This window comes from Neomonachus schauinslandi, chromosome 14 (assembly GCF_002201575.2).
Source record: "Neomonachus schauinslandi chromosome 14, ASM220157v2, whole genome shotgun sequence".
Classification (NCBI taxonomy): Eukaryota; Metazoa; Chordata; class Mammalia; order Carnivora; family Phocidae; genus Neomonachus; species Neomonachus schauinslandi.
Window position 1 is genome coordinate 46,826,998 of NC_058416.1, and position 27,150 is coordinate 46,854,147.

Sequence of the window (27,150 nt, forward strand, 5' to 3'; positions counted from 1 at the left end):
GTTTTACATTTATTAATTTGTGTATGTTGAACTATACTCACATCCCAGGGATAAATCCCACTTGGTCATGGAGTGTAATCTTTTAATGTGTTCTTCAATTCGGTATGCTAATATTTTGTTGAGAATTTTTGCATCTGTACTCATCAGGGATATTGGTTGATAGTTTTCTTGTGGTGTCCTTATCTGGTTTATTATCATAGTAATGCTAGCTTTGCAGAATGAGTTTGGAAATGTTTCTTCCTTCTTGATATTTCCTAAGTGTTTGAGGAGGGTTGGTGCTAATTTTCCTTTAAATGTTTGGTAGATTCTTCAGTGAAACTGTCTGGTCCTGGAGTTTTCTGTGTTGGGAGTTTGTTTGTGGTTTTTTTTTTTTTTTTTTTTTTAATTACTGGTTCAATCTCTTTCCTCCTTAATTGGTCTGTTCAGATTTTGTATTTCTTTTTCATTCACAGTCTTGATAGATTAGGTGTTCTGGAAATCTATTCTAGGTTATATAGTTTGTTGGCATATAATTGTTCATAGTAGTCTTTTGTGATTCTGTGTATTCTATAGTATCAGTTGTAATGTCTTTTTTTCATTTCTAATTTTGGGGTTTTTTTTTTTCCTTACTCTAGCTAAAGTTTTGTCAATCTTGTTTATAATTTTGAAGAACCAGATCTTAGTTTCATTTATCCTTTCTATTGTTTTTCTCCTATTTTATTTATTTATAGTTTGATCCTCATTATTTCCTTTCTTCTATTTTGGGCTTAATTTGTTCTTTTTCTATTTCCTTGAGGTGTAAAGTTAGGTTGTTTATTTGAGATCTAATTTCTTAACATAATGCATTTATTGCTATTAATTTTCCTCTCAGACCTGCTTTGTTGCATCCCACAATTCTTGATAATATTGTGTTTTCATTTGCATTAGTTTCGAGATAATTTTTTATTTCCCTTTTGGTTTCTTTTTTGACCCATTGGTTGTTTAGAACAGTGTTTAGTTTCCACGTATTTGAATATCTACTCACTTCCTCTTATTGATTACTAATTTCATGCATTGTCATCAGAGAAGATAATTGGTGTGACTTCAGTCTTCTTGAGTTTGCTAAGATTTGTGACCTATCACATGATCTGTCCTGGAGAATGTTCCATGTGCACTTGAGAAGAATGTGTATTCTGCTACTGTTAGATAGAATGTTCTGTATGTGTCTATTAAGTCCATCTATCCTAAGGTGCAGTGTGATTTCATTGTTCTTTGGATAATCTACCCATTGCTGATACTGGATACTGACGTCTTCTATGGTTACTGTATTGTTCTTAATTCGTTCCTTAAGATCTATTTTTTTAAGATCTTATTTATGCGAGAGAGAGAGAGAGCGAGCGAGCACGCTCAAGCAGGGTGAGGGGCAGAGCGAGAGGGAGAAGCCCTCTCCATGCCCAGCAGGAAGCCCGATGCGGGGCTCAGTCCCAGGACCCTGAGATCATGACCTGAGCTGAAGGCAGATGCTTAACCAACTGAGCCACCCAGCCCCCCCCCTTAAGATCTATTATCAGTTGCTTAATAGATGTTCAGGGCTGAGGTGTTCAGACTATATATTTATGATTGTCATATCTTCTTGATGTATTGACCCCCCCCCCCCTTATCATTATATGACCTTCTTTGTCTCTTAGAACCCTTTTTGGCTTGAAATCTATGTTGCCTGATACAAGTATAGTTACAAACTTTTTTTTTTCTTTTTTGGCTTGCAGTGTCATCATCCATTCTTTCATGCTGAGCCTATGTGTGTCTTTAGAGCTCCTGTTAGGCAGCACATAGTTGGCTCTTGTGTGTGTGTGTGTTTTAAGATTTACTAATTTATTTTAGAGAACACGTGCACAAGCGGTGGGTGGGGAGGTTGCAGGGAGGGGTGAGAGAGAATCTCAGACCCCCCCCCCCAGCCCAGTGTGGAGTGCAGAGCCTGGTGTGGGGCTTGATCTCATGGCCCAAGAGCATGACCTGAGCAGAAACCAAGAGTGGACACTCAACCAAGTGAGCCACCCAGGTGCATGGCTCTTGTTTTTCTTAATCCACCCAGTTACTCTTCCTTTTGATTGGTGAGTTCAATCCATTTACATTTAGGGTGATTATTGTTATGTAAGGACTAACTACTGCCATTTTATCTTTGCCTTCTGGTTATTTTATCTCTCCATTGTTTCTTTTTCCTTCTATTTCTACCTTTGTAAGTTTGTGGTTTTCCATGGTGATTTGCTCAGTCTCTCCCTTTTTTTATGTTTTGTGTCTCTGCTCTAGATTTTTGCTTTGTGGTAACCATGAGGTTTACATAAAACATCTCATAGATAGATAAAGTAGTCCTTTTCCTGCTGATAGCACTCTGTCTTCATTCCCCTACAAAGGTTTTATCCTTTGTTGTTACAAATTATCTCTTTTTATGCTATGACTTTGTTACCAAGTTGTAGTAGCTATAGTTACTTTCAGTGCTCTTTTCCTTTATGCTCTAATAGGAGTTTAATACAGTATTCTAAAAAAAGAGTTACAGTATTATTACTTGCCTGATTAATCAGATTGAATTTTGTGTACTTTCATCTTTTGTTTCTTCGCTTGAAGAGTTCCCTCCAACATTTCTGTTAAGGCAGGTCTAGTGGTGGTGAACTCTTTTAGCTTTTGTTTGTCAGGGAAAGCTTTGGTTTCTCCTTCATATCTAAAAGATAGCTTTGCCAGGTAGAGTATTCTTGGCTGGCAGTTGTTATCTTTAAGTATTTTCAATATGTCATTCCTCTCTCTCCTGGCCTGTAGAGTTTCTGCTGAGAACTGTGCTAATAGCCTACTGGGGGACCTTGGTAGGTTACTGTATATTTTTTCCTGGGTGCCTTTAAAATTCCTTCTTTATTATTGACTTTTTAAAAAAAGATTGATTGATTGATTGATTTGAAAGAGAGAGAGGGCACACAGAGGGAGAGGGAGAAGCAGGCTCCCTGTGGAGTGGGGAGCCTGATGCAGGGCTTGATCCAAGGACCTTGGGATCATGACCCGAGCCAAAGGCAGATGCTTAACCAACTGAACCACCCAGGCACCCCTATTACTGACTTTTGACAATTTTAATATAATGTATCTTGGAGAAGGTCTTTTTGCCTTGAGACAATAGGGTATTCTGTTAGCTTTGTAGACTTATGTATCCAGTTGCTTCCCCAGGTTTGGGAAGGTCTCAGCTATTATTTAAAAGCATTCTCTGTTCCCTTCTCCCTCTCTTTCCTTCTGAGATACCCATTATTCTCTTGTTGGCATTTCTGATGGAGTGAGATAGTTCTCATAGGGTGTCTTCACTTTTTTAAAATCTTCTGTCTGTTCCACCTGATTCATTTCTATATATCTGTCCTCAAGCTTGCTAATCCTCTCTTCCGTATGATCTGCTCTGTTTCCAGCACATTCTGATGCATTTTTCATCTCATTTATTGAGTTCTTCAACTCCACAGTTTATTTCGTTTTTAGAATTTCAGTCTCTCTGATAAAGCACTTCTATTCATTAATTTTATTCCTGTGATCACCATATTGCCATTTGGAGTTTTCTTATAGCTCATTGAATTTCATCATAACTGCTATTTTAAATTATCAGTTAGACTGCAATATTCCATGTCTTTGGGTTCCATAGCTGGAGAATTGTCATTATCTTTTTATGATACTGCATTACAGTGATTTTTCTTGGTGTTGGATGAGAAGTGCCTCCTCCACATTTGAAGGCTTTGTTTACTTCGATTCTAATAGTTCAGCAGGCTGGTAGATGGGGGTTTTCCTTTTGTTTTCCAGAAGATGGGGCTATAGCACAACTTTTTGATTTTGTTACCAGAGCTAAGGGTTGGGAGCATGAAAAAAAGCAAAGAGTGGTGGTAAAGTGGGAGGGAGGTATGTACTTAGCACTTGGGGCTTTGGGTATACCCATGGCCAGGTGGGGGGATCTTCAAGTGGGAAGGGTTCCAGAGGTTTGTGGGCCAGCCTCTTGCGGCAGAGAACAGGAGATGCTTTCCTTCAGTTCTCTTTGCCTACTTCCCTTTCCTTCCCTTCCTCCAGCCACTGGGGTCTCTTCTCAGGGAGCCTTGTTCATCCAGTTGCAGCGCCTGTTGCCAGTCCGACCCCCACCTGCTGCCTTACCCCGCCCCCTCCTCTGCCGGAAAGGTGGTGCCGGCTCACTGCGGGCCGCCGCTGCCAGCTCCCCTGCCTGTGCCCACCCGCTCTAGGTACACAGATGGTGGATTTCTCGGGCACCCTGCTATGCTGTGCAGAGGCGCTTGTGGGGTTCCCCCCCTCCCAGGTATGTATGTCCAATTAGTTGTAAATCAGAGGGGAGAGAAGAGGAATGACTCACAGCACCATGATGCTGACATCATTCCCAAATAAAATATATTATTAAAATGGATTTATCTTGTTCTCTTTCCTTTTTTAATGTAGCCCCTGCAAAATTTAAACTTGTATATGAAGCTTCATATTTCTGTGGGAGGTTTCTCAACTTTAGCACCACTAATATTTAGAGCTGGATAATTCTTTGTGTGGGGATCCAGCTTGTTCCCTAGAGGATGCTTAGTGACATCCCTGGCCTAGCTATTCTAGATCAGCTTCCCCCCTAGTGCAGGAATGCCTTTCTGGGCCATGACAGAAAGGGATTCAGCCTCTGTTTGAAACCTTCACTCAATAAGAATGTCTTCTTTATCATTTTTGGAATTAATTGTAAGACCTTTATATCAACATCCTATAACTTCTACCAGTGGTTCTAGTCTTAATCACTTGAGTAGCACAGATTAAACCAAATTCTTTATGAAAAAGTTAATGCACGTTAACAGGCCTTATACATTCTAAAGTTCATTCAACAATTACTTAAACTCCTCCTTTGTGTTCGCCCTGTCCTAGACAACAGGGATAAGCAGATGAAACATGAGTTCTTGGGGGACTTGCATACCATCCTGGGGGATGTAGCTAATACTCAAGAGCCTACAGTAGTATGTCATGGGTTGATCAGTGCTGCGAAGAATATCAAAGCAGGCAAAGGTGCGTAGGGAATGCTCTTGTTGGGAGGGAAGGGGTGTGGGGGTGCTATTACTCCTGGCCCTGTCCTCTAATACCCCAAGACCTCTGTCATGCCTACTGTTCCCCAGACCTCCAGTTTCTTTTGTTTCTTCTGGAATGCACATTGCCTTCATCCACTGCTTATAAATGTTTTCTGGACACCTTTGCCTAGCTTCTGATAATTCTTCCTGAGTGGAGGGTGTCAAGGCTCCTTTTAAAAGTGGCACATGGAGCTGAATCCTGGCTCTGGTCTGATCATTGCAGAGTTGTCCTTAGGAATGTTCTAGCTGCTGTTCTCCGTTTGGCAATCTGAGATTGCACCTGCCTTTTTGGCAGCCTCATCGTGCTGTTGACTCAGATTACAGTCAACAACCCCGAGGTCTTGTACTGTGTTACAGCTTCCACATTGTATACTGGTCCTGAAGGCCAGTGTTTCTCTTGCTGCTTTTGATCAGCTTATTGCACACGGTGTGATCTGAAGGAGTTCGTTTCTGCGTGTCTTCCACAAGAAATACCTGGGCTCTGTGATGGCCCATTACCTTTCACAATCCCTTTTACCTCTGCTTTCTGGTTGTGTTCTAGAGTAGATAATGTTGCAGATAATCCAGACTCCAGATGAATGAGTAACTACTACAGTTTCATAAAACATCATGAGATACGTGGATAAAAATGAATGTGGAATATTTCCAGGTGGGATTCTTGGCTGGCAATCCTGTAATGATTTCTAAATTGAAAATTAAAAAAAAAAAAAAAAAAAAAGCCTTGGATGTCTTTTATCTTCTCCAGAATATTTCTTATTCTTCTTGCCTTTAATCCAAATAGTAATACATACCTGTACACTCAATGTAAGCGTTGGTTGGGAGGAATTACAGCCCCTCTTTCCGTCTTCGCAAAGCTTATTTCAGTCTCAAGCTTCTAGCATCTGTTCCATTTCTGGCTTTTTCATAGACAAAAGATAGAAAATACAGTTGACCCCTGAACGGTGTACCTCCCAGGGAGTAGAAAACCCATGTGTAATTTTTGACCCCTCAAAAACTTAACTGCTAACAGCTTACTGTTGACTGGAAGCCTTACCAATAACATAAACCATCAATTAACACGTATTTTGTGTATCATAGGTATTTTATACAATATCTTACAATAAAGTGAGCTAAAAAAGCAAATGTTATTTAGAAAATCATGAAGAAGAGAAAATACATTTACTGTACTGTGCTGTATTTATAAAAAACCCACATATGAGTGGACTCGTGCAGTTCAAACACATGTTGTTCGGGGGTCAACTGTACACATCTCTCAAACTGCATTGTACATGCAAATGGTAGATAATGGCAGGGAGTCTGTCCTTCGGTTCCCTTGTTCATGTCACAGAGATTCATAGTCCTGGATTGTGGAGAATGTGATTTAAATACCATCTGTGGCTACTTATCCAGCAGACTGGTTAGATGACAAATCTGCCAAATGAACAGTGTGTGTTTCTAAAGAAGAAAAAGATATCAGAAGAATTTGCCATGGAGGATTTAAAAATATTATTTATTTGAAAACCATATTAACTTCTATAACTCAAATTAATTAGTTTATAGAGTAAAAGTTCTTTAGAAGATAATTATTTTGCTTACTATTTTCTTTAGTATTTTAGTTGCATAGGTATATTTTAAATGGCAACTGCTAAGCCAACATCCCTTGCCATAACCTAAGATAACCAAAAAGAATGTACTGTCTTAACAGCATTTCAGAAAGTTGGTCTGGGCTCCTCTCACTGGTCCCCCTGGTAGTGCTGTGATTGTGATTTGTGCAAGTGGGGTCGGCTTCTGGCCAGCCAGGCCTGGCTTCAGGATGCCTGAGCCCCTGACCGGCTGCTTATCCAGGCCACAGACCCTTTGCCACGGACGTCCACCATCCTTCTGGCTGCCTCCAAACCCCTGCAGAGGCTTTGAAGATGCTCCTTCTGTAGATGCCAAATTTTATTCAATGTCCGTGTCTTTGGGGAAGTACTGATGTATAATGCCAGGCCTAAATTTTGCTCTGGCTTTGTAGTTCGTTTGCATTTTTCCATTTAGTTTCTTAAAAACCTTACACTAGGCCCTGTGATGGCATTTTGTTTACACTATTTAGCAGCTAGAGTAAAATAATATAGGAAGGATCAAGATTAGGATAGCTGTGTCGTGAACCCAACTACAGAGTTATCTTCGATGCGCCGGCACACAGAGGGCACACAGACCTCTGAGGAGGTGTAGACAGCTGGACACCAATGGGAAGGACCTGGGATCACTAGGATCAGAATGACACCGAAGGCATAGGGCCAGGGGATCTGCTGTGACACTTTTCAAGGACCAGCATAGCGGTGATCAGGGGTGCAACCCCAGACGGACCCTGTCTGTCCACAGCCGAGAACATTTTTATGGTGTCTATACGCCTGTGCCTGTGGTGGTCAGTTAACGGTGATAGCTTTTCTTTCCTGGTGTCAGTGGCGTTAAAATTAACTGTTTTTCTTTTCTTCTTTCAGAACAAGCTTGCCTTCCCCTATGTTTTCCAGAAATGACTTCAGCATCTGGAGCATCCTGAGAAAATGTATTGGAATGGTAAATTAACTCTCCCTTTTAAAATATAACATTAAGCAGTATACGTTTCCCTGTATATTCTTTGGAAGGGAATCTTCATGTTGGCATAAACGTGATGTACGACAAAGTTTATGGAAACGTGTGAGAATCAGAAATTGGGAAAAGTCTTAGGTCTGCCTGACAGAATTTGAACCACTCTTTATGCCATTTAATAGGATTTTAATGTGACTTTTCACTCTAAAAAAAATCGGATAAGAAAATGCTCTTTTCCTACTGTCATACCACCTTTGTATTTCCCTGTAAAATTACCCAGAAATTCTTTCAGAAAGCACAGATTCACCAAAGTGTAGAAGGTAGTAATTTCATGTACATTTCTTTGTATGAGCTAGTTGTTTTGTGCTTTGAGTTTTAAGTGTGATGTATTAGATACTTAGAATGTGTCTCTCCTTAGCTGTGCAGGTAGATTTGATTTGGGGGCAGGCAGCAAATGGCAAAGTTTACTATTCCATAAATCCTTAGGTTCTCTTTAAAACAGTAGTCCACAGCACCACCCTGACATCAGTTAGGCTAGAATTCTGAGTAAAGTTATCTTAATTCTTCCAGCACAACCTTTGACCAACTAGAATGATGAAAAGTTTGAAACACGTGAGTCCTAAGCTGCTAAAGAATCTGCCTGGACATTACCTTTTGTAATTTTGTAATTTAATGTGCATCCTGGGAGTCCTCCAAGAACTTTCCCTGCACCAAGAAGTATAGTCCGTTTCTTTTCGTTCTGTGCTTGAAATCCTTGCAACTTGTGATGTGCCCACTTTGGCGTTTTTCTAATGTCCCTGTTCCTGCGTGGGGTTATTTCATCTGAGACTTTCCAAGTGTGACTTCCAAGAAGCGATTTAATCTCAGAAACATTCATTTTAAACCAGTATTTTCTGATTCTACTATGTGGAGAGTAATTCAGCTAAGCTCTACAGCCAGATAATGGGATTTATCCCAGCCTTGCTACTTCCTGTCTGTGAGATCCCAGGGAAGCTATCTTGCCACCCTGGATAGGGTTTCCTCCTGTGTAAAGTTAGGAGACTAATTTGTACCTAATAGGTGTATTGAGAGATAAATAACATAACTTATGTAAAGTGTCTAGGAAGTCCCTGGTTTAGCATAATGCTCAATATTATTAGCAGCAGTTAATCCCATTTGAGAATCAGAGCACCTGACTCTAATCCTATTTTGATTATATTAAGAATCATCAGGACAAACCAAATGTATATATTCTCAAGTAAGATGTTAATTATACATATTACTGTCTTTGGATCTGAAATTTTCCAGACAAAAAATTAGTATTTGTATTCTACAGAGTCAAGTATTTCTCAAATCCTTAGTAAACATATTTACCATTTATATGCAAATAGGCATATATGTGTTTTAAAATTAAAACCAGTTTCACAAAAGGAATATTCATCATTATAACAAATGATATTTCCCATTATGTTAAATTAATGCTGATTCCAACTCACCGTATTGATTACACAGTCTCTAAGGAATGAAACTCTCCCTACAGAATCGGTACCACATCTGTCAAAGACTATTGGGTCAGCAGAATTTGTATGCAAATGTCAGATGTGGTTGAGTCTTTTTGGACATCATGGAAAATAAGTTTTCTGTATTTGTCCAGCTTGAGTCTGTCTGCTACCATCTCCTTTCTCACAAGTGTCAGATTGAGTGGTGAGGTCATGAATTTGTTCAGGCTAGTGACCGGAGGTTGTCTAGTTTATATCTAAAGCAAGCATTCTGTCTAGATGGAGAATAACCATTCTTTTAAGAGACAGGACACAATGTTCTGTTGGATCCTACCTGTCACACTTTGAAAGATACTCTATTTTTCTAGAAGAATGGTTTTACTTTTATTTTTTAGGTGCAGAACTATTTGTAAATAAAGATTCTCTATTGAGTTTTTAAGATAACCATTCTTAGAGGAACATTTATTAATGTGGATTGAAAGGAAATTAGTGTTTGGAAGCACTGTTCTTTGGGCACTGTCATAGGCTCCCCTCTCATACGCAGTAGAAACAATCAAAAGGTTTAAGTGTTGGCCAACAATAGAGATTTAAAGTACAATGTATCTTGAAAGAGAAATGCAAGTATCATTGCTAGAATAAATTTTTAAAAGTAATTTTTGGTATAGACTCCTCCAACATCGGCCTCCTTCCACCTTCCAAAAGAAAATAGTCCAAAACTTAAATGTAATATCTAAAGCTTTTTTGCACTGAAGTTCAAAGCAAAGAAATTTTTAAAAACCCTGCATTGCATTTCTGTGATTCTGTTACACTTACTCCATACACTTGAATTCCTTTCTCTGTGGGTAAATCTCAGTTACAAAAGCCATGTACATTTCTTTCAGCCAGGTCTTCCCCAGAGCTTCACATTCCCAGTTTCTCAATTTTATAATAATAAATCTTAAAAGTAGCAGAGGATATTTGGTATCAAACCATAGCTGTTCATGATGTCTCTGTCAAGTTGAGGAGCATACCAAATGAGAGTAGAGAGTGTGAGCATCTGCACTGAACTAGGGTCCAGTCCCAACTTTTTAAAAAAAGAATGCCTCTGGGCTCCTGGGTGGCTCAGTTGGTTAAGCGACTGCCTTCGGCTCAGGTCATGATCCTGGAGTCCCGGGATCGAGTCCCACATCGGGCTCCCTGCTCGGCAGGGAGTCTGCTTCTCCCTCTGACCCTCCCCCCTCTCATGCTCTCTCTCTATCTCATTCTCTCTCTCAAATAAATAAATAAAATCTTTAAAAAAATAAAATAAAATAAAATAAAAAAAGAATGCCTCTTACGATGATATAATTTTATGGTATAGTGTCATTATTACAGGACATGGTTTTGGGGTGCCTGGCCGGCTCAGTCGGTGGAGCATGCAACTCTTGATATCTTGGGTTGTGAGTTCGAGCCCCACTTTGGGTGTAGAGATTATGTAAAAATAAAAATCTTTAAAACAAAAAACATAAGACCTGACTTTTATGAACTCATGAGAGATGCTTATCTGTCAGGTATGGTCTAGGTATAATTTGTCTTAATCAGGAAGGAAAGTCAAAGTATCTTCTCCAGACATTTGCCGTCCTGGACTGCCATGCCCTGCGGCGCCTTCCCCAGCCAGGCTTGCTTTGACCCCATCCTCCACTTCCACATACGGACACATTTTGCTTTGCTTCTTTCTAAAAAGAATATGGAGACTTATATTTGCAAAACTTAATGACATCCTTCCTTTTTTCTTCCAGTCTGTTTTGGACAGGATTATGTTACCAAATGTTGGATTTTACTACATGAAATGAATACTTTACATGACTGATATTTAATTCTAAATCTCTCTGTGATTGAAGCTTTTATAAAACAGATTCTCAGCTCAGAATTAATACTGATACTGGTTAGAGGTTTGAAACCTTTCTTACTCCCATTGCCCTTTTGTTGAAGGGCTTGAATCTCATAATCCCATTGTCCTGTGCTTCCGCTGTTTTTTTCCTCCTCTTCTCTCCCATCCCTTTAGAATTTCTCAGTGGGACTCACCCAGGGGTTAGGTCATGGGTGTTCACACTTAGTGACTTTTGGGACCAGGGCCAGCACCAGGATGAGGCAAATGAGGTATGTAGGCACAAAAGTGGAGTAGGCATTTGTGCTCATGGCTTTGCAGGTGCCAACCCTGTGTTTGCTAAATATCCTGGAGTCCTAGAATATTAGTATTGGATTATTATCAGAGATGAAAAAGTTCTGATGTATTTATAAAAACTGACCTTTTAAAGTGAAAATGTTATATCACTCTTTTAAAAATGTCCAGTGGAACCAAATACCGTGGAAATTTGAATGCCAAGAGTAAGCTCTTCGTTAAGAGTTGAAAAGTTGGGCGCCTGGGTGGCTCAGTCGTTGGGTGTCTGCCTTCAGCTCAGGTCATGATCCCAGGGTCCTGGGATCGAGCCCCGCATCGGACTCCCTGCTCAGCGGAGAGTCTGCTTCTCCCTCTCCCACCCCGTCTGCTTTTGTTCCCTCTCTCACTGTGACTCTGTCTGTCAATAAATAAAATATTAAAAAAAAAAAAGAGTTGAAAAGTTTATAGTTCCATTTGCTCCTTTAACTCATATTTCCATTCTATATTTCTTATGGAATATTATCCTTAACTTTTTTTTTTAAGATTTTATTTATTTATTTGACAAAAATACATACAAAAATAAAAATTTGACAGCATATATCCTGTGAGCATAAGATTTTAAGAATAAAAGTTTCTCTGCATCAATGTATTCTTATAAGTATTAATATATGAGTGATCAAAATAACAAGCATTGCAAAATTTATGAAAATATTAACATAAAAGGTAAAATGTTATTCATAAAATGGATTTTTTCAGTTGGGTTTAGATATCTGAGAATGTCCCCTATTGCTAGAATGTGACAGGATTTTTAGTAATGATTGTTATTTTTTAATAGATTCAAGAATTAAACCTTGCTCATATTAATAGGCAGATGGGAGTAGGAGTTTGGTGTTTTGTTTTGTTTTTTTTTTTAACATCTAGCAATATCATTCAGTTCAGTTCTTTGACCCTTTCCCAACTGTGTACCAAAATTCAGATAACATATATTACCAAAAATATTTTTTTATGATCCATAAGTTGACAACTCAATTAGGACTTCTTCAGTGTTACTAAAAACAGAACTTTAAAAAACTTTAACTTGTGGAAGATCTTGTTAGCCTCCATTGGAGTCCTAGGTGTCTTGGTCTCTGGGAAATGTAAATGTAGCCAGAGAAGCTTTCCCAGGGATTGCAGTTCTTGCTTCACGAAGCTCTTTCCTCTCACTCACCTATACCTTGTAATAGTGAGAAGGGTGTGAGAAAATGGAAATATTTTTCACTGAAACACACCTGTGTTGCTAGAGTAACTTTTGATAAAATGCTTTTATCTTACCATGAGCTTTAAAATGTTTCCCTCAAAACCACCGATTCAGCTCATTCATTTGATGCAGGGTGCCTGCCACACAACCACAGAGCCAAACCATAGTCAGATACGCCTCACGGCAGCGGTCAGGAGTGTGATGTTACTTTGGGGGTCAGATAAACATGTTAGTATATGTCACTGTGGCACTTGTCCCATTCTTGAATTCTGAATCTAAGATCAGTACAGACCTAGATAAAATGTGGAGCTTTGCCACAGCTGCTACATTATAAACACTGCCTTGAGAGACGGGGAACAGAAACAGCAAAGTAGTAAACAAAACCTAGCATCTTTACCACCTCACTTTGCAGTGATCTGAAGTCAGAATACCCCAATATGGGAGAAGTGGCTAGAAGTCCCGATTTCTAATGTCAGGTCTTTGCCTTAACCGAAACAGAGAAAGTCCTGGAGCCCTCCTTCAGATTAGTGAATGGGGCCTCAGTTAAAAGAGGCTTCACTGATTCCAGTACTGTACTTCTAACCCTCCCTTCATTTGGCGCCCTGCAGAGTTTTACATTTCAAAGCAAGAATACTATACTATGATTCAGTATGGTGTGAGTTGTTCCCCCCCCCCCCCCCCCCCCCCCCCCCCCCGCCCCACACACACAGCCCACTCCCCACCTCCACCCCTCATCGCAGAAGGGTAGTTGGAAAGGGGAAGTGGGAAAAGAGAAACAGCATGACATCCAGTGCAGGTGTCTGCTTGGGCCTGCCAGTTATTAGGTAAGAGTGCCTGTGGAGGCTGAGCGTCTGGAAACTGGCCCCCTTAAAGCAGCCCCGCCTGCGTGGCTACTAGACAGTCTTTGTGACTGCACCTCGAGTGAATACAGCCTGAAGACTGAGATCCAGTCCCGGCTTCAGCCAGTGCATCTGTCATCCCTCCACACTCCTGTCTAGTAGTTGTCCAGCCAAGTCTGAAAAGACTCAGCTACTAGACAGGAAGAATGGGAAAGGAATATCTGTTTACCTTTTTCCTCATGCTTTTCTTGTCTTTTTCTTTGTTTTTACCATTGGTTTGCACCAAGGTGTGCAAAGTGTGGTTCAGTTCATACACAAACACACACCCCTCTCCTGCTCCATAGTTCCTTCATTTCTGGCTGGGTTACCTTCCACTCGTTCCCCTGTTGTGTTCCCCTTGCGCTGGTCTGTGAGAGCTGAGGAACAGTGCTGTAACCAACAGTGAAAGGCATGAGGGCAGCAGGCTTTTTTCAAACTGCTCATCCAGATGGTCCCACAAGGGCTGTCTTGTGAGTTCTTCGTGTGACTGCTTTGGGCATAATCAGTGGTATTCAGACAGCAAGAACTTCTCATGCAAGATAAACTGGTAGATGGTAGCCATCTTATGGAACGAGGGGACTGAGCAGCAGAAGATGTGAAAAAGACCTTTGACCCTCCAAAGCCCTTAGATGTAAGAAGGATGAATTTTTACACCCTTGGTAGCTATGGGAGGTGTGCAGGGGTTGGAGGGGGGGGTTGGCGGTTGTGGAGGAAGGATCCAGTACCAGCTTCATCTTGCAGAAGGCACATCCAAGGAACAGAGCCAGGACTGCCGCTAGCACTTGACCATCACTGAAGAGTCTAGAAACCCACTTAGTGCTTGGGTAACACTCCTGGGTGAGGGCTCTGCCTGCAAGCTGGCTGCTTGGGCAAATGAGCAGACAGATTTAGCCTAAGACCTAAGTTAAGTTTCTCTGGGTAACCCAGGTCTTAAATATTTGCACATTTGGGTGTTACAGTGTTAGACTTTACATATATAAAATATTTTTCCATTTTAGTTGGGATCAAACTTGGCCTTGCCTTCAGGTTGTTTATGCAGTGCTCAAGTGATGAAGCAGCCTTCTCTCTCTCTTTTTTCTCAGTTTGTCAGCGGATGAGAAATTGCAATTAAGAGTTTCTTCAGTTTCATCACTGGTTGCTATTAATTTGCATGGATAAATTTAAACTTTGTTTTTAGCTGAGTCACAGGGTGGAACTGCCTGGCATAAATACTTAATTTTTCCAGCTGACTGATGCTCCCAGTGATAAAAGTAGTTCAGCTAATGTTTCTTCCTGAAACTTGACCCTCATAATGTGCATTGTTTCTTTTTCTGTTACTGGAATCTACACAGTACTAATTAGTTGTATTCAATATCTAGAGAGTCCAATACCAGACTGTATTATATTGGAAGTAAAAATGGTGTCACTATACATTTCCAAGACAGAACAAAATATAGTTTGTGTCACTTGGGTTTTTCATTAAATACCTAGGGAACTGTAGATTTTAACAATTAAAATTATTGTAAGGTTACTTTAAAATAATTCAACTAATAGAAGCAATAAAGTTGTAAGTCCATTGCTTTTTATACTCTTTTAAAATAGCTTTTTATACTCTTCTGAGAGGGTGAGGGTGTTATCTTGGACTGGATTTATGTGTATATGTTCTCTGGGATCTGGATCTTTTTCTTTCCTTTGTACTCCTTCTCTGTTAGTTGGCCCAGATGTGTGCCTTTATAGTTCCTTGAATGCATACATTCTGAGTTACTAAAAGAGGTAGGAAGGTGTTTAAATTATTCTGGATTACAACATTGGATTTAAAGAAGCTTATTTAGGAATTTTGGGGGCTTTTCAAATGATTAAAAATAATCTGTCCATTGAATTGATGATAAACCATGTTCTTTGTGCTTTGCTCTCCAGTTTACAGCACACCCTCTTTCACTGACTCACTCCTGTAAAGTCCAGCCAGCTGGTGCTGAGCAGCCATTGGCCAGTAGACCCTTGATCATCCCATCCTTGCCTGGTATTTTCCCTGGGAAGATGTATGTGAAGAGATGCAGTGCACCTAGCGTTGCTTTCGAGATGAAAGATTAAGTCCCTCGGCCAAGACTCTCTCATCTGCTGTAACTAGGCACAGGCAAAAATGCTGTCACCCCTAGCACATCTACTGCCTCAGGGAGTATTTTGTCCTTCTAGTGCTGTTTGGGTGGCGGTGGGGAATCCAGAAACAAGCTTAGCAGTAAAGTTCTTCATTCCTGTAATGGAAGTTTCACCCTACTGTTGTACACGATAAAGTGAAACGTAGAGAACAAGAACAGCATGGTGTGGGTCACATACTAGTCAAAGGGTAGGGCTTGAGTCGTCCCCCTGGTGAGCCCCTGTCGTCTTGGTGACTGGATGGAGCAGCCAGGCAGCAGAGAGCCTTCCCATGGGACGGCAGCCATCCGTCCTGGCTGGGGCTCCAGGAAGTGTCCTCTCCTTTACTCCCTCACCCTTGAAAGCCAGAACTCAGAAGCAGGAAGCGCCTGGGCAGCTCAGTCGGCTAAGCCTCCAACTCTTGATTTTGGCTCAGGTCATGATCCTTGGGTTTGTGAGATTGAGCCCTGTGTCGGGCTCTGCTCTGGGCGTGGAGTCTGCTTAAGATTCTCTCCCTCTCCTGCCCTTCCCCCTGCTCACATGCGCTCTTTCTTTCTAAAATAAATAAAATCTTAAAAAAAAAAAAAAAGAACTTGGAAGACGGGCTGCCTTCTGAGTAGCTTTTCTACAGCTCAGCCTCCCAGGTGACAGGGCAAAGTATCCTAATTTTCAAGGCCCCCTTGCCTCTCCGCGTCTTAGAGGACCTGGCGCTCTCGCATGTGTTCTTAATGATAATAGCTAACATTGCTCACTTACTGTATGCCTACTACTGTTCTAAGTGTCATATATGAATTACCTTTACAAGCCCTGTGAGGTACACAATGAAATCCCCATTTGGGGAGAGGTGAGGGACTTACTCGTGGTGACACAAGCATGAGTTGGCAAGGGGCCTTTGATCTCAGAGCCCATTCATAAAATGTACCATCTGAACCATTTCTAAGCGTGCAGTTCAGTGGAGTTCATGCATTCACTTTGTTGTGCAGCAGTCCCCACCATCCACCCAACCTTTTCATTGTGCAGAAGTGACACTTCATACCCAGTGTCACCAGGAGCTCTCCGTTCCCCGCCCCCAGTCCCCGGCAGCCACCATGCTGCTTTCTGTTCAGAACTCACTCTTCGAACCACTTTAGTGTCCCTGGAACTTAGGACTGGACTAACCCGAGCGGATTTGGTTGCTCTTTTTTTCCCCTTCTGCCACTTCGTTTCTCTCTTGTACATTTTATGATTAGCATGTCAGTGTGTGGGTTGTAAGGTGGTCCAGTTTCTGCAGGGCAAGCTTGTTAGCTTCCTTTTGCCAGGCTGAAAGTATTAGACTTTAAACTAAATCTCCTGTTTTACTCCTGATTAAAAGAGCAAAACGTGTTCATTTTAGGAAGCTTAGAGAATACAGAAAAGCGTAAAGAAGATAATTAAGATCACCTCTACTACCCACTCTTCAAGGCAGCAACTGTTAATTTGTTGGTGCTGTGACCTTGGCATTTGTTTCTAGATCTATAGAACCTATTTTTTTTTTTAAAGATTTTATTTATTTATTTGATAGAGACACAGCGAGAGAGGGAACACAAGCAGGGGGAGTGGGAGAGGGAGAAGCAGGCTTCCCGCCGAGCAGGGAGCCCGATGCGGGGCTCGATCCCAGGATCCCGGGATCATGACCTGAGCCGAAGGCAGACGCTTAACGACTGAGCCACCCAGGCGCCCCTATAGAACCTATTTTTGAACATGTTGCTTTGTAACCTACCTTTTCCCACATTTTGCCATGTGAACTGTTTTACATCATTAAAAAAGAGGGTTTGACTTCAGGGAGCCTTGTATTCCAGTGAAAGAGTCAGGAAAGTCTAGTGCATTGTGATAAATGCCTGAATAGGCATAAAGTCAGTGGGCACGGGGACTGCAGAGGAGCATGTCGGGTAGGGGCACCTGCAGTGTGGTGGAGTCTAAGATACTCTCCCTCCCCCTGGGAACTGTATTACTGTAGAGTTAGCAAGATGAGCTGACATAGCAGCAGGCAGTCTCATACATGATCAAGGGTTAAATTGTGAGATCTAGGTTCTGGTCCTCCAGGAGTTGGAAGAAGCGAGAAATCAATGAGCCCTAGAATGGTTGAAGAGGAGAGACTTGGGCTGGGCCTTGAAATATGGGTAAGATGTACAAGAGTTAAGGGAAGAGAGCAGGGCATTCCAGGTCAGGGTTGACCCTGCCAGGTCATTTAACCCAGTGCCTAAAACAGTGCCTGGCACCTAGTAGATGCTAAATGAAATTTCAAAGGTATTTAGAAAAAATTTAATTTCTAATGCATATTCTGTACTGCAAGTTGTGTAGAAGAGATTTTCTTTGAGTATACCTGACAAAATTTTAAGATATTTAAGATATTTAAAGTATTTTAAAGTATATTTAAAGTATTCATCACGGTGATTGGATATGGTATACATTGTGAAAGGGTCCCCTTGAGTTAATTATCACATCAGTCACCTCAGTACTTTTTCTCTGTGAGAACATTTAAATTCTACTCCTAGCAAATTTCATTTATGCAAAACAGTGTTATCAACTATAGTTGCCATGTTATACATTAGATCTTCAGCTCTTACTCATAACTAAAAGATTGTACTGTTTTACCAATCTCTCCCTATATTGCCTACCCACAGCCCCTGGCAACCACCTCCCTACTGTGTTTCTATGAGTTTGCCCTTTATTGTATTTTTCTTTTGTTTTTGTTGTTTTTTTTCCCACATATCAGTGATACTGTGGAGTATTTGTCTTTCTGTCTGGCTTATTTCACTTAGCATAATGCCCTCTAGGTTCATCCTTGTTGTCACAAATGGCATGATTGTCTTCTTTTGTAAGGCCAAATAATATTCCTGTGTGTGTGTGTGTGTGTGTGTGTGATTTTCTTGACCACACTAATCACATTTTCTTGATCCATTTATCTTTTGATGGATACTTAGGTTGTTTCCTTATTGGCTATTATAAATACGGCTCTAATGAGCATGGGAGTGCAGATGTCTTTTCAAGTTAGGGTTTTCATTTCTTTGGGTAAATATTAAGAAGTGGAATTCCTGGGTCATATGGCAGTTCTATTTTTAAGTTCTTGGGGAACCTCCACTGTGCTTTTCATAATGTCCGTACCACTTTACATTCCCACCAGTGGTGCATAAGGGTGCCTTTTCTCCACATCATTGCCAGCCATTCCTCTCTTTTATAGACGTAAGACAGGTGTGACGTGGTATCTCATTGTAGTTTTGATTTGCATTTCCCTGATGATTAGTCATGTTGGGCACTTTTCATGTATCTATTGGCTATTTGAATGTGATCTTTGGAAAAATGTCTATTCAGTTCCACTGCCCATTTTTTAATCTTTTTTTTCTATTGAGTTGGAAGAGTTTATATATATATAGAGAGAGAGAGAGAGAGAGAGAAGAAGATAGTAACCTCTTATCAGATACAGGATTTGTAAATATTTTCTCCCATTCTGTAGGTTGCCATTTTATGATGTTGATTTTCTTTGCTGTGCAGAAGCTTTCAGTTTGATATAGTTCCAGTTGTTTGTTTTTGCTTTTGTTAGTTTTGCTTTTGGTGTCAGATTAAAAAAAAATCACCGTGAGACCTATGACAAGGAGCTTACCCCTTGTGTTTTCATCTAGGAGTTTTATGGTTTCAGTTCTTATGTTAAAGTCTTTAATCCATTTTGAGTTGACTGTTGTGAATGGTATAAGATAGTGATCTAGTGTCATTCTTTTGCATGACTGTCCAGTTTTCCTAGCACCATTTATTGAGGAAATCCCCCATTGTATATTCTTGGCTCCTTTGTCAAAAATCATTTGGCCATATAGGTGTGGATTAATTTCTGGGCTCTTTGTTGTATTCTATTTACCTGTGTGTCCAGTTTTATGCCCCTACCATACTGTGTCAGTTACTTTGGCTTTATAATCTTGTTTGAAATCAGGAAGCAAGATGTTAGCTGTGGGCTTGACATATATGGCCTTTATTTTGCTGAGTTATGTTCCCTCTCTACCCACTTTGTTGAGAGTTTTTGTCAGGAAAGGATGTGGAATTTTGTCACATGCAGTTTTTGCATCTATTGAGATGATCATATGATATTATTCATTTTGTTAATGTGGTATATCACATTGATTTATGGTGTTGAACCATCCTGCATCCCAGGAATAAATCCCACATGATCATGCTGTATGATCCTTTTAATGTACTTTTGCGCTTGGTTTGCTAATATTTTGTTGAGGTATTTTGTATCTGTGCTCATCAGAGATACCGGTCTATGATTTTCTTTTCTGTGGTGTCCTTGTCTGGTTTTGGTATCAGAATAATGCTGACTTCATAAAATGTGTTTGGAAGTGTTCCCTCTATTTTTTTTTTAAAGAGTTTGAGAAGTACAGTCTGGCAGAATTTACCAGTGAAGTCATGTGGTCCTGGAGTTTTGTTTGTTGGCTGGCTTTTGGTTACTGCTTCAGTGTCCTTACTGATAATTTGTTCAGATTTTCTCTTTCTTCATGATTCAGTCTTCATAGGATATATATTTCTAGGAATTTATTGATTTCTTCTAGGTTTTCTCATTTGTGTTGGCATGTAATTGCTCATAGTAGTTTTTTATGAGGCTCTTTTTTCCTTTTTTTCCCTACAGATTTATTTATTTTAGAAAGAGCACGAGCAGGGGGAGGAGCAGAGGGAGAGGGAGAGAGAGAATCTCAAGCAGACTCCACACTAAGCGTGGAGCCCAGTGTGAGGCTCAATCTCTCGACCCTGAGATCATGACCTGAGCTGAAATCAAGAGTTAGATGTTTAACCGACTGAGCCGCCCAGTATTTTTTTTTTAATTGAACTGTAGTTGATACCTAATGTTAACATTGGTTTTAGGTGTACAACATAGTGATCCAACTAGTCTATATATTATGCTATGCTCACCACAAGTGTAGCTGTGATCTCTCACCAAACAGTGCTATTATATTGATATATTGCCTTTGTTGTACCTTTTACCCCCATGACTTATTCATTCCATAACTGGAAGCTTCTGTCTCCCACTCTCTTTCACCCATTTTGCCTGTATGATCCTCTCTATTTTTATGGTATCAGTTGTAATGTCTCTCCATTTACAATTTTTGAGTCTTCTCTCTTTTTTTCTTGGTGAGTCTAGTTAAAGGTTTGTCTACTTTTTGAAAGAACCAGCTCTTAGTTTCATTGATCTTTTCTATTGTCTTTTTAGTCTCTACTTCATTTATTTCCCTCTGATCTTTGTCATGTCCTTTCTTCCACTAACTTTCGGCTTAGTTCTTTTTCTAGTTCGTTGAAGTATAAGGTCAGGCTTTTTATGTGCGATCTTTCTTGTTTCTTAATGTAGGCATTTATTGCTGTGAACTTCTCTCTTATAATTGCTTCTGCTGTATCCCATGAGTTTTGGCATGTTGGATTTCCATTTTCATTTGTCTCAAGATGTTTATATTGATTTTCCCTTTGAATTCTTCTTTGACCCATTTGTTGTTCTATAGTGTGTTTTAAATCTCACATATTTGTAAATTTTTCCATTTTTTTATTGTAGTTAATTTTTCTTTTAACATTTTATTTATTTGTCAGAGAGAGAGCACAAGCAGGGGGAGCGGCAGGCAGAGGGAGAAGCAGGCTCTCCGCCGAGCAGGGAGCCCCATGTGGGGCTCGATCCCAGGACCCCAGGATCATGACCTGAGCTGGAGGCAGATGCTTAACCCACTGAGCCCTCCGGGCGTCCCTCTTATAGTTCATTTCTAATATCATACTCTTTTGATTAGAAAAGTTCCTTGATATCATTTGAATCTTCTTAAATTTATTGAGACTTACTTGTGCTGAATGTATAATCTGTCCTGGAGAATGTTCCATATGCATTTGAAAAGAATGTGTATTTTGCTACTGTTCAGTGGAATGAAGATTCTGTATATATCTCTTGGGTTTAACATATCATTTAAGTCCATTGTTTCCTTGTCTATCTGGATGGTCTGTCCATTGTTAAAAGTAAATATTGAAGCCCCCTACTTTTATTGTATTCCTCTGTAAGTACATAGCAGTGCAGCCCCAACTGTTGATGCTGCTTTGTCTCTGGGGGAAGGAGCATTTTCACGTTTTTACTTCCTTATTGTTAAATTTTATATGTAGAGTTACGTATTCCTCTATTAGTGTTTTGTTTTGTCTTGTTTTATTAAAGAAAATAACTAGGGAAGGTATTTTTTAGGAGAAGGAAGAGAGCCTGAGACATCACAATAAGCTAAACTTTGGTAGTCCAAGTTTTCTGACCTGGGACCCAACAGTGAATTTCTGAAGTTAATGAGATCTCAAAGATACATAGTGCAGCCTTCTTTTCGTTATCCCTTTCTAGATTCCTATTCTCCCTGGTCTCCCCATTGAGACAGCAATAAACCTACTATTTCTTTTAATTAGGTTGAGCTGCTACATGGCTGTGTATTCTGCAATATTTTATGGTAATGAATGAGCTTAATTTTTTTTAATGCACTCCAGTTGTATTTTTGTGAAGGTTACATTATTTTTAATTGTATAGATCAATAAGAATGTGGATGTTGAGGGGGGAAAAGTCAGAGGTAAGACAGGTGGCATTCAAGCCTTGGGAATGTTCACCTGACCCATGTAGGTTTAGTCAGCAGACTTTATTAAAGACCTGATTTCCAAAGGAAAGGTAAATAATAGTAGGTGGAAGGTTGGGAAGATCATCAGAATATTCTAGAGAATACCAAGATAAATTTCTTACCTAGTGAATTTTTTAAAGACTTAATGATGCCATTGTTTGCTGGCAGGGTAGGGTAAACAGAGTTGAAAATTCAAGTCAGAGACCACCCTCCACCCCCCCGACCAATTATTACATTATGTTTGGAAGTCTGTTGTGATTGTGTCATTCTAGCAGACAGAATTTAAAACCTGTTCTATAAAATGCATTATAGCCTTCTAATACTGAGTCCCCAAAGTATAGTCGATTTGAGTGCTCAGGAAACCTCAGTGTTGTTCAAAAACAGTCTGAGATTTCTTTTGGAAAATTAGCACAAAAATGGTATATCACTGATCATTAGCTCACTGTGAAGATTTTTGTTTTTTGTGCCTGCATCACCTTTCTATCCCATTCCCTAATTCTGTCTGAGGCATATTTATTAATACTCATCATCTAATGCTCACCAGATTGTGGGCTCCTCGAAGTCAGGGAGAATGTTTGGGTAGTCTTTGTGTTTCCTTCCGTGCCTAGAACAATATACTCCATATTGTTAGGTGCTCTGGAAAGATTTGTGAAATTGAACTGATACTAATTAAATTTCACAGACTGTTGTTTTCTATTACTTCCTTCCCAAGAACATGTTAAGTAAATATGGCAGCAGGTAAGTTTGCCGTGTCTATGGGACATCAACATTTCCATTTTCTTGTGAAATAGGAACTGTCCAAGATCACCATGCCAGTTATATTTAATGAGCCTTTGAGCTTCCTGCAGCGACTCACTGAATATATGGAGCACACATACCTCATCCACAAGGCCAGTTCATTCTCTGATTCTGTGGAAAGAATGCAGGTATGTGTCAAAGTAGCACAGAAAAGGCATGAGTCTTAGAGACTTCTCTGCCATCTCCACCTCCAAAAACACATACACAGAATTTGTGTTAAATGCAATGTGAGTTTGGGAAATGTTATTAAAATGAGAGTGTGTGGAGTATCCTCTGTGTTCCCTCCCCCTGCCATCCTCTAGCCAGAGTGCCACCACGGTGGAAAGACCAGTGACAATTGCAAGACAAGCAGAAGGTGGTCCATAACCAAATCTGGATGTTAGTGAGCTGTTTCTGAGTCTCCATTTTAGAAAAGTAGTATGTTCTTGGGGGAAACAGCTCAACTTTTCTTCTTTCAGACTTTCTTAGGCTGTTCCCAAGAAGGAACGAACACACACATACACACATAAATACGTATATTTATGCTTATGTATGTAAGAAGTGTACACACTGTTACAGGTTTAAACAAAAGACAACAAGCAATTGCACTTCTTAATTTTGTTTTGGGTAGAAGATGCTTCCATGGTGTGTATGGATGGGTTAGTTACAGGCGGAGCAAAGTAGACACATTGTTCTCCTTCAGACAAAGCCATGGCATTCTTAACAGAATCTTTCTGTTCTTTCATTTATATCAGTTGGCTTTTCCCAACCTTATGGGACTTGATACCAGTGTTCACTTATGTCTCTTTTTCCCTACCCTAAAAATGTACTTTTTAGAAATTTTAAGAGAATTAAAAGTAATTTGGGGTTTAAGAGTTTTTTTTAAAAGTTCTTGAGAGAATCTGTAGCACTCTTAGGGTGTTATAAAAACCATATGGCTCGGAATGACTGGAGTAAGAGACTCAGTCGTTTTCATCTTGAATGCCCACACTGGCGTATTAAGTTGCTAGAGCTGTATTAAAAATCCAAAGTAATTAAACTCCTCAAAATAATTTTGTAAATGACTGTCTTCGCAAAATTTCCAGTCCTCAAAGAATGGGGAGCAAGCTAGGCTCTTTTGAACTTCTAATGCTCTGTCCCACAGTGTGTAGCTGCATTTGCCGTGTCTGCCGTAGCTTCTCAGTGGGAACGCACTGGAAAGCCTTTCAACCCGCTTCTCGGAGAGACCTATGAATTAGTTCGGTAAAGATCTTTCACTTTTTGAGATGGGTTTTGTATGATTTATATAGCTTTTCAGATGAAGAGGGAACTTACCAACATTTTGCATTACTGGAGCAAGTTAAGAGTTTTGATGTTTGTTCTGTTTTAGAGACTGTGTCAAAAATGTGGAAATGTACATGTAATGCACCATTATGAAAAATAATTACAAGGATTTCAGTATTTCTGTTCCTGTGGGATTAGTAATTCTTTTCTCCTTCTGTAGATCATAAGATATGATTGGAGTTTTTTTTAATACCCATTTAATATATACTAACATAAATGTATACTGTTGGCATAAAGGCAATGAATGCATCTACAGGTACAATTCTGTGTGCCTATTGTAGCCTGCTTCTTTACCCACAATTAGGGAATTCATTTGGCTGTAGTTTTTCTGAATCTTCCTTTTCATCTCTGCACAAGTTTTGATACCATTTGTATTGTAGATGTTTGAAAGGGCAGGGACACATTGGATTCCTCTATCTTAATATCAGCGGAATAAGTTTTAAATTTGCATGGCTGATGTTGTCAATTCATTCAGGTTGCCCAAAGTCACGTGCCTGTTCTTTGATCTGTTCAAGTAGCTAGAACCAGTTTAATACTTTAACATCGCCTTTTGACTGAAATGACAGTAATGTACACATTGTATGGTAAGAGTTAATTATAATGCCTTTTTTTTTTTTTTTAAATCTTAAGAGATGACCTTGGTTTCAGACTCATCTCCGAGCAGGTCAGCCATCACCCACCCATTAGTGCATTTCATGCTGAAGGATTAAACAATGATTTCATCTTTCATGGTTCAATCTACCCCAAACTGAAGTTCTGGGGCAAGAGTGTGGAAGCAGAACCCAAAGGAACCATCACTTTGGAGCTCCTTGAGTGAGTTGATATCAAGCCATTAAACTCTTTTCATGTATGCCTACTCATAAGTATATAAACTTGCACACAGACCTAACAGTGTTGTTCAAAAGCTGGAGAAAAAGAAACAGCTTTTATACGGTGTAAATTATCTACCTTTCTGTAAAAGAATTGGGAAACACTGCAATAGCCCTTGTTTATCAATTTAGGTATGTATGAAAAATTGAACTTGATGTTTGACTGTGGTGTTTGGATCTATTTTAAGATAGAATGGAGTCAGTTACTCCATGATAGTTCTTAAGAACCGCTTTCTGTACATCAAGGCAATGTTTTCTTTAACATCTTTCAAAATGAATTCACTTTGAGAAATACTGAAATAATAATTGTGTGGCCCATCTTAGACATTAGGTAAATTTGAAAGTTCTCCTCTTTTGCAATAGGAAAAAAAAAGATTAGCATGGAATATCTTTCCATTTATCTATGTCTTCAATTTCTTTCACTAATGTCTTGTAGTTTTCAGCATACAGGCCTTTCACTTCCTTGGCTAAATTTATTCCTAGGTATTTTAGTCTTTTTGATGCAGTTATAAATGGGATTGTTTTCTTAATTCCATACTCGTGGATTATAAGAGTTAATACTATTAGTATACCCATACTATCCAAAGCAATCTGTAGTTTCAGTGTAATTCCTATCAAAATTCCAATGATGTTTTTCACAGAAACAGAGCAAAGAATTTTAAAATTTGTATGGAACCACAAAAGATACTGAAAAGCCAAAGCAATCTTGTTAAAGAAGAAAAAAGCTGGAGGCGTCACACTTCTTGATTTCAAACTATACTACAAAGCTATGGTAATGAAAACAATATAGTATTGGCATAAAAAACAGACACATGATGAGATGGATGGAGCAGAACAGAGAGCCCAGAAATAAACCCATGCCTATATGGCCAATTTATGAAAAAATGAGGAAAGGACAGTCTCTTCAACAAATGGTGCTGGGCAGCTAGCTGCAAGAATGAAACTGGACCACTGTCTTAAACCACACACAAGTTAACTCAAAATGGATTAAAGATTTGAATATAGGACTATAAATTTCCTAGAAGAAAATATAGGTGATGAGGTCCTTGACATAAGTCTTTGTGAGGATTTTTTAAATCTAACACCAAAAGATAAAGCAAAACAGCGTGGGAGGAAAAAAGGAAAAAAAATGTGGGACTGCATCAAACTAGAAAGCTTCTGCACAGCAAAGGAAACCAACAAAATGAAAAAGCTACCTACAGAATGGGAGAAAGTTTTTGCAAATCTGTATCTGATAAGGGGTTAACATCCAAAATATATAAAGAACTCCTACAACTCAATGGCAAAAAAGCTAACAATCCAATTTAAAAATGGGCAGGGGATCTGAATAGACATTTTTCCAAAGAAGACATACAGTTTGCCAACAAGTACATGAAAAAATGCTCAGCATCACTAATCCTCAGGGAAATGCAAATCAAAACTACGATGAGATCTCACCTGACACCTATCAGAATGACTGTTATCAAAAAGACTAGAAATAACAAGTATTGGTGAGGAGAAAAGGGAACACTCGTGGCACTGTTGGTGGGGATGCAAACTGGTGCAGCCTCTGTGGAAAACAGTGTGTGGAGGTTCCTCAAGGAATTAAAAATAGAACTACCATGTGATCCTGTAATTCTACTTCTGGTTATTTACCCAAAGAAAATGGAAACACTAACTTGAATAGACACATACACCCCATGTTCATTGCAGCATTATTTTTACAATATATGGAAACAGCCTAAGTGTCCATCCATGGATGAATAAAGAAAATGTGTATATATACAATGGAATATTATTCAGCCATAAAAACAAATGATATCTTTCTATTTGCCACAACATGGATGGACTTTGAGGGACATTATGCTAAGTGAAATAAGTCAGAAAAAGACAAATACCATATGACCTCTCTTACATGTGGAAATAAGTAAGTAAATAATAAAAAGTAAAAAACAAAACAAGCTCATAGACACAGAAAACAAATTGGTCGTTACCAGAGGGTAGGAGGGAGGAGATGGAAGAAATGAGTGAACTGTTGTTGTTTTTCATTTAAGTAAATTGAATTAATTTTTTAAAAGAAAAAAATTAGATTTAAATTCAAAGGTGGTTCCTGTTCTAGTTAAAATGGAGTGAGCACCCTGT

At 39.5% G+C, this 27,150-nt stretch overlaps 1 protein-coding gene across 3 annotated transcripts in view; it reads left to right on the forward strand.

Moving 5' to 3' along the window:
- OSBPL1A (oxysterol binding protein like 1A) overlaps positions 1-27,150 on the forward strand; it is a 212,774-nt gene that overhangs the window by 173,577 nt on the left and 12,047 nt on the right. For all 3 annotated transcript variants that reach the window (XM_021686066.2, XM_021686065.2, XM_021686064.2), the window contains 4 exons: positions 7,532-7,607; positions 22,852-22,986; positions 23,982-24,079; positions 24,791-24,973. In XM_021686066.2, coding sequence (XP_021541741.1) covers positions 7,532-7,607; positions 22,852-22,986; positions 23,982-24,079; positions 24,791-24,973 — 492 coding nt within the window. The remainder of the gene's footprint in view (positions 1-7,531; positions 7,608-22,851; positions 22,987-23,981; positions 24,080-24,790; positions 24,974-27,150) is intronic.